General features: G+C 37.6%; 1 protein-coding gene across 1 annotated transcript in view; it reads right to left on the reverse strand.

The window, feature by feature from the left end:
- Window positions 1-9561, reverse strand: part of phldb1b (pleckstrin homology-like domain, family B, member 1b) — a 77071-nt gene extending 67510 nt beyond the window's left edge. Inside the window, exon 1 of the mRNA XM_055196241.2 lies at window positions 9434-9561. Coding sequence (XP_055052216.2) covers window positions 9434-9511 — 78 coding nt within the window. The 5' untranslated portion in view covers window positions 9512-9561. The remainder of the gene's footprint in view (window positions 1-9433) is intronic.
- Window positions 9562-16494: the final 6933 nt, after the last annotated feature.

The following is a 16494-nucleotide window of genomic DNA, read 5'->3' on the forward strand; positions in this document are numbered from 1 at the left end:
AACATAATTACTCGATGAGACATGATAGCACTTTTGTAGTAAGATACAAAGACACTTTTTTGGAGGTAGGGAGAATCTAAATAGCTTGCAAATATCAGGCACTGTATCAAATGTCATCAATCTAACCAGACATGTGCTTTTATAAAATTCTGTTAGCTAAACAATGAAGAACCAAATGAAGCCAAAAGCCTCCAAAGCAGTTGTTTGTACATCAAATCCTAGTCTTAAAATATTTTCTGCCCAGCTGGCAGAGAAAGCATGCATCCAACATGAATGATTTTTTTTGATTGAAACAATCATCTGAATATTTTAGATTAGAAAGTAATATACAAAATTTTACCTTTTGCCAGTTGTCCAACAAACACAACGCCTCCATTTTTTTAAAACACTGAAAAAGGTGCTATCTCTGATTTAGTACATCAATGTCCCTGATGAAACGTAACTCTGTTATATCCCGTCTTTTCTCGAGCCCCTTCACGTCTTTATTTAGAGCAGAAAGGATACCTGCTTCTGTTCAGAGCAGCGTGGACCTGTCTGTACACGCAGCTCTGAGCTAAACTCTACATTCCTGCCTGTTGGCTATGGCGCTGATAACAGATGTTGGTCAAAAAGGATGCAGCTTCATAAAAAAGACAAGAAAAGAAGAAAGGCACGGATTTACAGCGACGAGAGAGGAAGTTTAACAAGTTTAAGCAAAGACAACACAAGCGCTATTGGGTAATAATGGAACTAGATGGATGTCATCTGGAATACATACAAAGAATGAAAGCAGACAGACAGAAGATCAGACAGATTGAGCTTTGGTTTGATCAGACTCCAAAACTCTGTTATTGCCACATGCCTCTTTGCTCATCAAAGCCCAGTCTGCTAAGCAGCATTGAATCATCTCTCTCTGTTAGTATCTTTGAGTTTGATTCGTAGTCTGATTCTGCTCCCAGGCCCAACAATGTGTAGGACAGCATAGTTTTCTGACAGAAGCACAAAGGCTGGTGTTGTTCGCATGGACTTTCCCTAGCAAGTGGGAGATGCTCAGTGGAAAAAGATGGAGAGATGCGGTTGGTTAAAGGCATGTAGATCTGGACAAAAAGCTGCTTACCATCTCCAAACCCTAGCCCACATATGACTGCGTTAACTAGCAAATCATATGCATGGACATCTCGAGTGTTTGCAGCAAAAAAAAAACAGAATTTCGGATTGTTTTGTTTATATAAATTAATTTAAAGGTCACTTTCTTCCTGATCCCATTTTTTAAACCCTAGTTAGTGTGTAATGTTGCTATAATAGCATCAATAATACCTGTAAAATAATAAAGCTCAAAGTCCATGCCAGGCGATATATTTTCTTTAACATAATTCGTCTTTCAACGCCTACAGCGAACGGCTGGTTTGGACTACAGCCCTCTACTTCCTGCTTTAATGACGTCACTAAAACAGTTTTTGACTAAACTCCGCCCACAGGAATACGTCAGTCGCCAGCTAAGCTAACGGCAAGCTAAGCTGCCATCGAATCAAAACGCACCAAACAAACTACACAATCAGAACTCATTATGTATTTCTGAAAGAGGGACTTCATAGAACAAGGAAGACATCAGCCAATTTTGAGGACAGTGAAAACAGCGCTATACAGATAAGTAAATTGTGTGAAAAAGACTGCGTTTTTTTACATGTGAAACATGAACACATGTCATATTGCGCACTGTAAACACAATCAAAGCTTTAACCTGATAAGGAACACTGTGCTATACGTGTACACGGTACACCCCTCCCTTGCAAGTGAGGCTGCATAAACGTCATTGTAACTTTGAAGCATTAATCTTCAAAATATACGGTCATGCGGCACATCGTTTGAAAGCTTAGACTTTCGGGATTCCATTAAGCGCACACACAAAGCTTCATATGATTTATAGCAGTCATAAAACTGTAATCTACTTGTTAGTTACCTGGACCGGGCGGCACCGATTTAGGATATTTACTTACCTTCAAAATCTTCCCTTTATTCACACATTAACCAGAGAGCAAGGGCATGCAACCGATGATGTGCTTTTTACGGGTCATGGACGTTGTTGGCAGCGCTGCACACGGGACTTGCTTGAGAAAGATTTGTGGTTTTGTTTTTAGATCGCAAAATCAACCAAAGGAGTGTGAGGGAAATTTAATCTTGTTCAGCTTCCCAAAAAACACTGCGTCAAGAAAACAGTACCGTTTGTTTTTCCCGCACATCAACAGAGCCTGTTGCCTGTCACCTGTAGCCTCTTATGAAACGGCTGAAATTCCAGAATATTTCATTATAAATCGAGAATGAAAGTGAGAGTCGAACGAATGTCCAGTAGTGAACTAATTGTTTACAGTATTTATAAGTAATTCGGTCAGAAACGTCAAGATTGTGAGGCGAACAAATCGTTTTGGATTTAAAGACTTGGATATTACATTTCCTTTGTCTTTTGGGGATTTATGAACAATTTGTTTTGGACAATTTCACATAAGCGGATAAAGGGAAGATTTTGAAGGTAAGTTTATCCTAAATCTATGGTTCAGGTAACTAACAACTAGATTACAGTTTTATGACTGCTATAAATCATATTATGCTTTGTGTTTGCGCTTAATGGAATCCTGAGAATCTAAGCTTTCAAACGATATGCCGCATGACCGTATGTTTCGAAGATTTAATGCTTCAAAGTTACAAGGACGTTCATGCAGCCTCACGTGCAAGGTAGGGGGTGTGCCGTGTACGGCACAGTGATCCTTATCAGGTTAAATAGTAAAATGGTAAAATGTATTGTTATGTTTAACATAACGTCCAAAAATGTGTTTCCAGGAACATCTCTGGAGAGCCTTGTTGTCTGGAAGCAGGCCATGGATCATTTGCTGGCTGATAAACCACTGAATGAAACGTGGTGGTACTGTTGGAATGTAGATGTTTAACCGCGCATTAAACCTTCTTGATGTGATTTACTCTCTAATGCACATTGCCGGAGCTCATTTAAAGGATTTTCTTTCAGACAGATCTTCTGTGTGCTCGGGAAATGCTGAAGGAAACAAAAATCATAATTGGTTTATAAGAGAGAAAGGAAATGTGGTGAGCATCTCTTCCTGCTGAAGGCTAATAACAGCTCTGTAGTTCCTGCCTTCAAGCTCTGTGGATTATTCATCGGTGGGTTTTCAATCAGGTTTAAACACACAGGGGGAGATGATGAGCACTTTTCCACGAGCTGCTTATCTTCTTCTGCCAGCTGCTTGCTCGGAGACTTCCACCTGGTGGTGAGCACAACGCTCTTCATATCTTCTCTTCATAACACACATACATCACTTCTGTGTTCTACTAGATCTTAATTTTGTCCACCACCATCATTGATTGGTTAGAGAGGAAATAAATGGACACTAATGCAATGAAGTCACGTATAGTCGTAGGAATATGCTGATGTAGGAATACTAGTCCTCATGACTACATGAATAGTTGTCTATGGAGTCTGCAGTAAAATACATTGGACCCAAAAGATCATTTAATCTTCTCATTGAAACATTTTTAAAAAATGTAGTGAAGTAGTAGAGGTTGGATTTATACCCAAAATAAAGGTTTCTAAAACACTGTAAAAAATGAAACACAACATTTGTGTCAAATCAACATATATTGTTTACTTAACAAATAAAGTTAAAGGGGACATTTCACAAGACTTATTTAAGATGTAAAATAAATCTTCGGTACATATGTAAAGTTTTAGCTCAAAACATCATATAGATCATTTATTATAACATGTTAAAATTGCCACTTTGTATGTGTGTGCAAAAATGGGTTTTTGAGTGTGACCTTTTAAAGGTGTAGTGTGTAAATTTTAGTGGCATCTAGTGATGAGTTTGCAAATTGCAACCAACGGCTCAGTCCACTGCCCAACCCTTGCTTTTGAAATACATAAAGAATCTACAATAGTCACCACCGGACAAACATGTCATCGACAGAGACAACTTAGTAAAAAGGTTTGTTCGTTAAGGGCTTCTGTAGAAACATGGCGGCACAAAATGGCGACTTCCATGTAAGGGGAACCTCTGTGTATGTAGATAAAAACGTCTCATTCTAAGGTAATAAAAACATAACGGTTCATTTTAAAAGGTCTTTATACACCACTGATAATATAGTTTTGTATATTATTTTGCATTTCTTTCAAGGGATCCTTCTAAAAATTACACACTGCACCTTTAAATGCAAATGAGCCGATGAAATGCAGACACTGATCGCCATGATGGTGGTTTGTTGAAATTGAAACTCAATTCTATTTCTCTCTGTACTAAATCGCAGTGTTGTGGTTGGATAGAGCAGATTAAGGGGTTGTATTATTATAAAAAGATCCCCTTCTGACATCACAAGGGGAGCCAAATTTCAATGACCTATTTTTTCACATGCTTGCAAAAAAAGTTACTGGGTTGATCTTTTTCACAATTTCTAGGTACAAACACTGGGGACCCAATAATAGCACTAAAACATGGAAAAATGTTTATGTCTAACAATTTTAACTTGTTTTTCTAAACTAAAAATAGTAGGCTGATTTGACTTGCAAAACCAAGTTGTTTTAACTTCATGCTGCTTTTTTATAGTGTAGCCATATGTTACCAGTTTCATAAAGTGAATTAGGGAACAATAATGAAATGGCACGCTGTATTTGCCGTCATCAAACTCGGTTTGCACGACATCTGGGATCACATTCCCCAAGGCCTTTGTGTCATATCAGAGATCTTCAAAGAAAACACACGTGTGCAAAATCTTTCCCCACGGCAAGCGACGTGTATCGCATTCATACAAACACACACACAGCGTATCTAGGCAGGAAATTAAGAGGCAGATTTCTGTGAGTGTATAATTACGGCTAAAGTCAAACACAGTGATGGTGAGTGGCTGACTTAATAGCTTTAATTTTAGCACCAACCACAAAAATGTAACTAAAACTGGAGGAATGTGAAAATTGACTATAAATATGACCAGAAATAGAAATGTTTAGGCTGCAATTATCCCATGTCAAATTGGAAAATGATGTAAAGTTGAGTTCGGAATTTTAAAAAACAGACATTTCTTCAACTGAACATTGCTATTTGTGAATATGTGAAAAGTATTTTTTGTGATTTACTGTACATAAAATCATCCTACATGTAAAGAACATTCTGTAAAAATATAACCTTGATATCTTTAATATTGGCTGAGTAAGGTTATGTCAAAGATTGAAATCATAGAGTAATTAACAATTGAAATCAAACTTTCCTCCTTATCTAAAATTTTTAAAATTGAGCCTTCAGCCTGGATTTCACAAACAGGGTTCACATTTAAGAGAGCAAACCACACCTACTAAAAAAAATTATTCTCCATGTTCTCCAAACCATACCCGCAAAAATCTAATCTGAACTTATTTAACATTAGCACACGTATCTTTCTTTCAAGACTCTGTGATGTTTTTCAGTGCTGTGTGGAATCTTTGGAATTTTTGGAATCTTCGGATCTCCTCATCACTCATGAGGAAGACAAGAGCTGGGTTACAAGCTAATAACTGGAAGACCACCTGCATGGTGAAGACACACTGGACAAAGGTCACCAGAACACATCAAAGGCTTCAGTGTGCATGCTCATACAACCTTCCAAGAGCAAAACAGAGCTGAATTGTTGACAACCAGCCAGAGACGATAGGGTTACTCGGGAGTACAGGTGGCCGGCCGTGGTAAAAATCCAAACTGGTATAGCTGTGTTTTGTAAAAACCTGAATCTAACCAGCTGGATAAGGGTTTATTCCTGGTCCAAGATGATCTAGCTCTAACCATCTAATGATTTACAGTTATGCATTATGCTTTTATCCAAAACCTGCTTAGAAAAACAGCATCAAACCAGCATGGACCAGCATGGGAATTATGGTCACCAGCATACATATGGGATGCTGGTGCTAATGCTGGTTTGGTGCTGGTTTAGCTGGTGTTCACTAGCAAACCAGCACTAAAACACAACATATGCTGGTCTTGCTGGTATGGTGTTTTTTGTTTTCTACAAACAAATCATCCTACATTATGTACAGAACATTCTGTCAAAATAACCTTGATATATTTAATATTGACTGAGTAGACATAAGGTCATGTCAAAGATTGAGTGAAATCAAACTTTGATGCTCCTTATAAGACTTTAGGCTGGATTTCACAGACGGGTTCACATTTTGTCCAAACATTCACTACATACTGACATAAATGCACATCTAACCATAACAACATCGGCGATGTCAGTATCTACATGCACGAGCGTGCAATGGGAAGATCACACTGGAAGACTTTCCCTAAACAATAAAGAGGAAACAGGACAAACAAACAGGAGGCAGGAGAGGAGAACCATGGAGATTGTTGAGTCTATATGCAGACTTCCTGTAGATAGTGTTTCCTGTAAGATGAGTCTGAGAATGACACATGACTCTCCATTTCTACTCACGAACAGAGATGTGTCCCCATGCTTACAAATAACAAACTATTCAAAAGTCTTGCCAAGTGAACTGTATAATATTATTTCGCCAGCCTGTAAATGCATCAACAATGTCACTTACTTTGTCATAACAAGTTTAGAGGGTTGTCTGTCCATGTGACTGTCCATCCGAGGGGCGCAAATTCAAAATATGTGTTCGGAGTGTCGTGTGTTGCTTGAGTTTTCAAAATATGTGTTTGTTGCATCATGTGAACCTCGTGCATCACGTGTTTTGTCAAAATAAGTGCCTGCTGCACACGCGTCAAAACCGTTTATGATAAAAGAGACGCTCACGTTCACAAAATACACGCAAGACACTCCCTTAACACTAAACTTTGATTATGCATGAGATTATGTGAGTATCTGGCAAACGCAAGCATCTCTTTTATCATAAACCCTTTAGACGCGTCTGCAGCAGGCACTTATTTTGACAAGACGCATGATGTACATAGGATCACTCGACACGCAGAAAACACATATTTTGAAATAAGGAACCACTACATGTTGTGACGAACTTCACATCAAGCTCCCACAAAAAAAAGAGTCACCGGCCGCCACTGGGTTCATGTGAGGTAAAGCATCCATGTATCTCTCTGATCTATCAAAGGGTTTGCCTTATAACCCAGCACACAACCTTTTAAACGAATGCAAAGGCAATCGAAGCATGTTGCCGTTTGAGTTAAATAATGCATCCGTGCAAAGAAACCCTGACTAATACCTTCCTGGCTCAGAGGACACTATTGAGTCATTATTTCTCTGCTCTTTGCATGTTAAGGGGGCTACGCAGGGCAGGGGTTAACGGTGAACACATTATTCCAACAGGCACTTGCTCAAACGTTCCGTTGACTTTGGCCGTTTGTTTCCTTGAGACACTGAGCTTAACGGGAATTCCAATGCAGCCGGCACAAAGAAGTCTTTTCAACGTGTTTAATCCTTGCAGTCAGAGGAGTGCAGAAGGGGGCCGACTCCTCTACTGAGGAGGACCACAGGACCCACGCTACAAATGTATAGACACGCAAGCAGACTGTGACTAGAAAAGCCCTGACACATGCTAGTGCGACAAAGTCATGGGTTCGATTCTCAGGGAATGCACATGCATTATTAAAAATAAATAGGTGTTATGCACTGCAACAAGTCACTTTGGATGAAAGCATCTCATGAATGCATACATGTTATTCATTAAAGAGCTAAATTTGTATGCTGGCTTATTGGAAAGTGGTGGACCATAGTGTGTATTTGATTGCTTTACCTTTGCAAAGATGACGATGAAGATTCAACGGTGAAGCCACAAGCTACTATTGGCTGTATCCATCACACAATGCCAATATCCTCAAAATAGAAACCAGTTTCTTAAAGACTCCAGTGTCTTTTTGTAAAATCTGATCCCACCAAATCCAGTCAAATTAGATCAGAAAGACATTCGCAGGACTTTATGATGATGTCAGATTCTCACTCAGGTGTATGCCAGGCACTGCAAGTGTTCATGGATGCCAAATTTGGGGAGAAACTCCTCTATTCCACACTAAAAAAAGAGATCAAAGCAAAAATGTTCCCCTCATAAGGAAAGTGGCTTACATACAGGAACTCAAAGCCTTAAGGCAAAAAAGAAAAAATAGAAAGAAAAATGCCAACACCCCCTTGTGCTATTAAAAGCAGTTGTGATACAATTAGTCGCTGCCACAAACGCAAGTGTCCCAGACTCACCCCTCACCATCCCATAAAGGTCCCTGCCCTTCACACATCTCCAGACATCAGTAAAAATGTATCCCTAAAGTCTATGAGAGCCAGTCGCGGGTGTGTATGAGCAGAAGTGAGGTAAAGTTCTTCCCAGGGAGTAAATTATGAAGGAGGGCTTTGAGCTAGAAAACAGGAGGAGGTGTACACAGAGTAAAGGAAACGGCTTTGGAAATCTCCTCGCTTAATGGAAAATCCTAAACAATCTCCTTCCTCCGTAGCTTTTGGTGGACCATCTATTCTTTTGTCTCGCACTGCTTCAGTCCGAGAACGTTATCTTCATGAGGAAAGTCACTATTTTGGTCTTTTACGCAATAATGGATGACATCATTGCTTTCCCGAATTAGCCAAACTACTCCTGTCTCCACCTATTGACCACTGCTGGAGCCATGCAGACTCTGACAGAACGCAGATCTGATAACAAACACATTTGTCCAGCAGCAAGATGACCTTAGCTCCATTAGCGTGCTTTTAAATCACAAAGCTTCGGATCTAAATTACATTCAGGGGTGTTAATAGTGAGTAATGATGCACGGAAAACGTGTTAAAGTGTCTGGAGGATCTTTTAGACAAAGAGAAAGTGGGAGGTGGGAAATATCAGCAGGGAAAAGCTGGAGACGCTGCATAAAATGCAGATGTTGCTGCTCCCTTGGAGGCCACACGCATCTTTCTCGTCTATGAAACGCTTCAATACCAAACATTAGTTTTATGATATTTATGTTTATGCATGTTGCAGATGCTTTAATTCGAAGCAAATTACAAGGTAGGCTATACACATTGTGTATGTGTTCCCCGGGATTTAACCCACAACCTTTTGCAAAGCTGACGCGATGATATAATCTTAATCACATATTTTCTTTATTAATTGTGAATCGAATACAACCTTCTGATATCAATTACAATAAAGTATACAACAACAGTGCAACTCTCTTAAACAAGGCATAACATTCAATGTATTATTTTAATGTAGGTATTAAGAGTTCATCATGTCTGTAAAGGTTACACACCAAAAAAGTGATAGCGTCTGTGCATTGCATTTTCCACAATAATGCCTGCTATTAACTTAATGTGCTTGTATATTTCACTTCAATGTAAATAAATTCCAGCAATGTTAAACACATTCATTGGCAGGGCCTGAAATTCTCATTTCTTTGTGAACACATTGACCTGGAAAACAGAGGCTTGATTATCATAACCAAAACGCAGTGGAGCATTTTTTACTCACCAGTGACCTTCCAAAGTGATCATGGAAAAGTCCCCATTCACTGTGCTCAATGGAGTGCTCTGTATTGGGGTGGGACATCAGTAGTGAGAGAGGGGAAGCTACTAACGTGGCACCTACACTGAGTGGGTGTCTCTCTATATTTCTTTCTCTGTGAAACGGTAAATCAGTAGGGTACCTCCTTGTTTTCTCACTAGTTGTAATGTTTCCCTAAAGCTAAAAGTTTCTCACAATGCTGGGTTTATGTTGTGTCTTCAGCTCTGATAGAAACAAGGACATAGATTATTTCAGCCGTCTGCGTTCAACCAAAATATCTGGAAGGCAAATAAGAGAAACTTTCAGGAACTCGCCTCATATCTACTAAGCAAATCATTGATAATCTCACATTTTTCGAGCAGCTATAGAATGCAAAGTTTTTTTTTTAAACTGAGCATTGCTGGTTCTGGGTATGCAAACTCTTTCTCTTTTTAATTACTATAGTATAAAACAATTTTATATGATTTAAATTGTATTAATTAAAGTATTTATATGTTAGTATTTTTTTTCTTTGGGGTGGTTTCCCGGGCAGGGTTTATCCTATTCCAAACTAAAGTGCATTTTTGAACCTCATGGAAAGTCATGTTATAGTCATGAAAAATTTGATTAATTTATTTTTGTCCATGGCGCAGGGTTCAGCTTTTTTTCGTGCCTTTAGCACAAACGTTTTATCGTGACCATCACAAGAATTTCTATGGTTTTGTGTCCGTGGCACGACTTTCTTTTTCGTTTCATTCATTTTATGTATTGTTTTCTCATAGTTTTTTCCTATTTTCTTAACATTGTCGCTTGGGGTTGGGGTTAGATTCACTTTCTGTTACATTTTTAGACATCCTAACTCAAACCCCAACTCCAGTTGAGAATAGTTTTAAAAGAAAACATGTAAAAACCAATACATAAAAGTACATCCTAACCCAAACCTCAAATCTATAACCAATGATTTAAAAATAGGGAAAAAATAGAAAACATAAAATGACATGAAAAAGACATTTGTGCTCCAGGCAGGAAAAAAACTGAATTTTGTGCCAATGGACACAAATAAATTAATCAAATTTTTCGTGACTATAACACGACTGTCCATAGATCATGTTGGTTTGTCTTAATTTAAAAACATTTTACACTCACAAATCTTAACATATGTCAGTGTCATTATTTGTATCAAAATGCCCATCAGTATTGATTTTTGTATATGTTTGTAAAAACAACTTAAATGTCCTAAAATAACTAAAGCCTAGTCCTGGAATAATCTAAACCCTATAGAAAACCGATCTGTACATTTTTGATAATTTTTTTTATTATAGCTAAAAAAGTAAAAATTTTCGAGTAACATATGGAAAATTAACATTAAATTTTTGCTTTATTAGTTTTAATCAGTTTTTATATTTTATTATTTAAATGTAATATTTATAATACCTTGAAACTGTAGCTTTCATGTTGCATGTTCCATTCAAAATCTCCACCCATTTTATTGACAAATTTCACAAACCAATTTTACGTGAACTACATCGAAATATGCGGTACATTAAATGCTATTATAAAACTGTAGGTTAATTCACATTTAAAAACCAGTCACACAAATATCTGTCCAAGCAATACAGCAGATCCTACCTGTAAATGCTTCTATTCGCCTGATATAAGACGCCTCCTCAGAAACAAGACATTATGAAGTTGGATGGCTTCCAACTTGAAGATATCCTACAATATGTGCTGTCACTCCAATAATTTTGAGGTTCTGCCTTGCACAACATTCAAACCCAACCAACGGACACAAAACTGCCTCTTACCCCTCACTATTTTTGCCTTCCCGTGCTGTCAACCACTCCTAGTCTGACACAAGGCTCTCATTCTTCCAGTCAAAGAAATTCTCACTTGTTCAGTAAACTTGCAGAGACCCCTGCTTGCAGTAGTAAGCCTATTTCAGAATATGTGGAAAAACTCACTTTTGGCCAAGAGGTATTTGCCACCTCAGTGCTGTTCCTCTGTTTGAGGGTCTCTTGGGAAGCTGCCAGTGCACTGAAGACCTCAGGTCAGTCCTGCTATTGTCATTGTTTGTGTGTCAATCCCAGAAAAAGACTATAGGTAGACGTTTCTCTTCAGTAGGACAGAAATATCCACACTTATTTAAGTAAATTCCAGTTGATTACTGAATGTTAAGTATTTGTCACCGGTCTGTTAAAGTTACAAATGTGTTTTCTTCTAGCATTGTGTTTTAGCTCTCAGAATAATTCATGCCCTCTCTTGATAGGAGGGGCGTGTGGAGTGCTTCTGGAGTGGTCTGCTGGCTCTAAGCCAGCCAAAATGAGATTGATGTTTCATGCTTAAGAACAGAAGTTTTATTAGCTTTGTTCATTTGTCAATTTAAATAGAAACTATAAAATAGTTCTTATACAGAAGTTTATGGAGGGTCCTCTCTTCTTAAAAAAACGACTTATGTTCTTTGTAACCTGCAGCATCACATCCAAAGTGGGAAGAAGTGAGAAAAATAAAGTGCAGCATCTATCAGCATTGTCTCTATGAGCTTAACTAACACCCATAAACGTTTTTCATTTATTCATTCAGCAGACAGTTTAATATACAAAGACACTTACAAGCAGGAGAGCCAACAATGAGCTTAAGTGGAAGCTATGAACAACATATAAAAGTTAGAGTTGCAAGTTAGTTGTAAAAAAATTAGCAACTTTGTGGCCTGTTTCCATGTCAATTATATGAATAGAGAGATAAGAATACAAATCACCATGTATGCAAATAGGAGATGAAAATATTAAATACCCAGAGACATAAAAGCTAGATAAAAAAAGTTACAAAGTGAACTACAAAGATATCTTCACAATTCAAAAATTCAGCAAGTTCCCTCTGGTTATGTTTGGTATAAACAACTAAAAAAAAAAACTTCACAAGAACTCCATGGCAATGCGAGAAAATGAATTAGCTGAGGGATCTGAGCTTTGTTTAAGTTGATCATAAACAACATACTTCAAAAAAGTGCAATTCATTTCATACTACTGGTAGTGATTAATTAGTCAAGACTGACTAAAACAAACGTTGCCTCAGGTGAGGTAACTTTTCAAAAGATAGATTTCCCCAAAAGATATTCAAATAGCATAAATAAATACAATCCTGTGATTAATGCGACAACAACGCCCTCTAGTGGCTGATCACTGGTCAGCTAGAACAGTGGTTCCCAAACTTTTTCAGCGTGCGGCCCCCCTTGTGTACAGTGCCCCCCTAAAGAAAATTTATGACAAAAACAGTTTTAAAATGTAATATTTTAATTAAACAAAACATATAAAATTATACCTAGTAGTGCTGTTGGTTAGTTGGCTTATTATTTTTTAGGTTTAATTACACAGAATTCATGAGAAATGAATGTATTTTATAAAATGTCATAAAACTGGGGCCCCCCTGGCACCATCTCGCTGCCCCCAGTTTGAAAACCACTGAGCTAGAACAACATAAAACTGGTCAGGTAAACTTTACTTTTTATAATCAAAGCCACACTGTAAAAAATGCAGCATTTTTGTCAAATCAACATATATTTTTGTTACTTTAACTTAACAAATTAAGTTAAACAATTTTAACTAGTTTTTTAAAGTGAAGTCAACTTTTGTACGTCAAAACGTAATAGTTGGTTGAATTGACTTGCAAAACCAAGTTGTTTTAATTTCATGCTGATTTTTTTACAGTACATATTATTTCTTACGCAGATCATCTTGAAACGACTATGAAAATAATACACTTTTTTTAAGCTAAAACCTAAATGTACTCTTTCCTAACATAACACATGAGCGTGAAAAGGCTTACACAAAGACAATGAGTTCCTACAACACAAAGACTGGTATTTGTTTTGTCTTTCTAAATTCCTCATGGTCATACAGAATGCATTTCATTTCCTTCTGTGTGTCTCACAGGTGATGTTAAAGTCCTGTCAGCACTACTGGGATACATTGGGTCAGCTGGAAGAGCTACGACAGGTGTGGATGAAATTAACTCTCACTTTTACTACGAGAAAGCTTTTATGAATGGCTTTATTTAGTCAGCACATCAAAGCCCTAAAACCAATAAATGAGATTCTGGCTTTTATGGTATACGCTTAGCATCCAGAAAACAAATGTTAAGACTTTATTACAGTAAAAAACATTTATTTCTCTATTTTTCTTTAGTGACACTATACCAGAAACCCAACTTCAACATGCTTTTTAAAACTGCCCCCCCCCCAAAAAAAAAAAACAAATAGTGAAATTCTAACACAAATAACCCCAGAAACTAAAAAATTAAGAACATTTGGGTTTGTCCGTTTTTTAAACAAAACAAGTGCATAATCCCAAATAATGTCAACTCCACATCCTCCACATAGTAAATCATAATGTGACTAGTGTGTGCAGTTAGTGTACACAGCTCGGTTTCAGAAGTTAAAATGAACTTGCCTGAAATCTGACTTTCTTAAGCATCATATCGGCATGCAGGCTGGTGGATCTTCTTGTGTTCAGATGGGATCCAGAACGTTCACTACGTTGTATTCCTCTTTAGCCTGAACGAATGGCCAAATTTCACCAAACTTCACACATTGTGACTTCAAGCAAACTCACAAATCATTAACTCTCAATCCTTCGTAAATAAAGTAATTTTTTTCAGGAATATTAGCCGTTTACCAAAAGCCCGTGTGAGCACGTTTTCAGCCCATGCTACGCTCTCTGGCCTGTAAAAACTCTTTCATGTGACCCTTAACAAAGCCTGGCTCAGTACTTATCTATTTGTTCATTCATCCATAAGAAAAACCCGCCCACTTTTATGACAGGGAGAGGGTCATTAACACCCCTCCCCTTATTTCTTAACCCCAAATAAGGCTAACTCACCCCACCCCTTTACTCTAGGGAGCCATATGGTCACCTACTCCAACGGTCTCTTGTCTCTTTAAATCAAACACTTGTAATATGTAAAGAAAACTCTTTATCTTTCTCCTCCATCAGGATCACTCCACCCTAATAGACTTCACCTCATTTCTCCAATGCGAGCGATCGGAGAGGAAATAGGGTGAGCGGAGATACAGTCCCCAATTGGGGAGCCTACACCCTTCAGTCTTTATCAAGTTCACACATCAGCAGTTAAATCTGTTTAAACACTCCTCACGGATTACAGACAACATCATACCAAGCTGCCAGATACAAATGTTGTTGTTTTACAAACTGTACTAGAAAGGAATTTTAATGAATTGTTTAATAAAATATTCAGCAAAGGATTTAGTTGAGAATGATACTTGCATGACTTCACAAGGTGCCTGTCATTGCTGGAGCCTGCGGGTGTTAATGTTTGGCAGGAATTATCTCTGTTTAACTAACACAAGCATCAGTTACAGCACTAAAGGCTAATACCATTCCTACAGAAACACAATAGACTGACAAGAAGCACATTTTTACATTTTCTATAGAAGTGGTGCATTTTAGTTTAAACTTTGGGTTTTGGGTGATGCCCATGTCACTGTAATGGAGTTGTTCAAATGTTTTGAGTGCTTTTGGGTTGCTAAGGTGTTCAATGTGGTTACTTGTTTATTTAAAACAAGGTGAATCAGCATTAAGTAACATGTAGATGGAACAAGAAGAGATCAGATTATTTTTATATATCAGATTATATGCATTTATAGACTGAATTCTGTGCTGCTTTTTACCGACAGAACTTTCATTTCTTTTAATATTTTTTTTGGTACATTTTTTATGTATCTTTGGCTTTTATTTTGAAATTCTGTTATTATTTTATCACCCTTAAAGTTTGTGAAAAGTCATTTCAGAGAATTGTTTGTGAACACATTATAAATGTATTTGTATTAGTATTGCAGTTTTCAAAAATGTGCTTAGTTATTACAAAGGTGCTCTCTCTGTTTATATTTCAAAACAGAATTTCATTAAGCTGCCTATGAAGTCTGTCCGAATGCGTTTCTGCTTTATGCCACCAAACTCATGAGGCAGCAAGGCAAAAAGTGAGCTGCCTTTGCTTTCGGATGCTGCCCATCTTTCCCGCAATTGGGCGTGGTTTCAGTGGTGACAGGTGACCCCCCCACCAATTTGAGAGGAGAAAATCCTGCCTGTTTTAACAAAATTTTGATAACTTATTTTATTTACTTTATTTCATCATTCAAATTTGGCTGAGTGGTTGATAGTACATTTTTCTGTGGTGTGACAACCTGAGAACACATTTAATACCTGAATTAATTTCTTTGTTTTGCTGAACACACAGGAAGATCAACCAGGAAGCAGAAGCACCATTGACTTCCATAGTAGGAAAGAAAAATACTAGTAGTCAAAAAACGGTGGCTACAAACATTGCAAAATGTTATTTTATGGTGAATTTATTACTGACTATTTAAACCATTTAAATTCTTTAAATATAAAATGATGTTTCCATTGCCATGATTTAATGCGGATTTTGAAGTATCGCATCGAAAACGACTGACAGAAACACCAAATTTCGATTAAAAAGCCCTTCATTCGTAAAAAAGTTTTTAGGCTCGCTTGAGGTGGTTTTTGATTTATGCAAAAAAAAAAATGCGAAAAATGGGAGATGCAAATATATTTGCCAAATTAATTCTTACGTTGCGTCCATTAAACATACGGGACTGACCGTCCAGCTGTTTCCGCTGGAGTTGTCTTTACCATATATGGGGTTTGACATCGTCGCAATGTCCTTGCTGCTAGTGCCTTCATAAAAAGTCTGCATTCCTTCATCTATGCATAGCATTCAGTTCAGCAATTACAAGCTGCACGGCAAAAACGTTAATAAATTGCCCCATTGTGACTACATGCAGTTCTGTCTCCATTTCCACGCGTACATTGTTTTGTTTACGGTTGGTTACTAGGTTACCAATACCACTGTCATTCGCTCAAACAACTTGATGGAAACGCACCTACTTCGCATTTCTTTTTTTGCGAATTTTGAAAAGATTCGCATCACGTTTGGATGGAAACCCAGACTACCTACAAAAAAACCCCCAGCCTTTTTAAGTATTTAAACAAACCCCTAACCCATGTATAAGCAAT

This window comes from Misgurnus anguillicaudatus, chromosome 24 (genome assembly GCF_027580225.2).
Source record: "Misgurnus anguillicaudatus chromosome 24, ASM2758022v2, whole genome shotgun sequence".
Classification (NCBI taxonomy): Eukaryota; Metazoa; Chordata; class Actinopteri; order Cypriniformes; family Cobitidae; genus Misgurnus; species Misgurnus anguillicaudatus.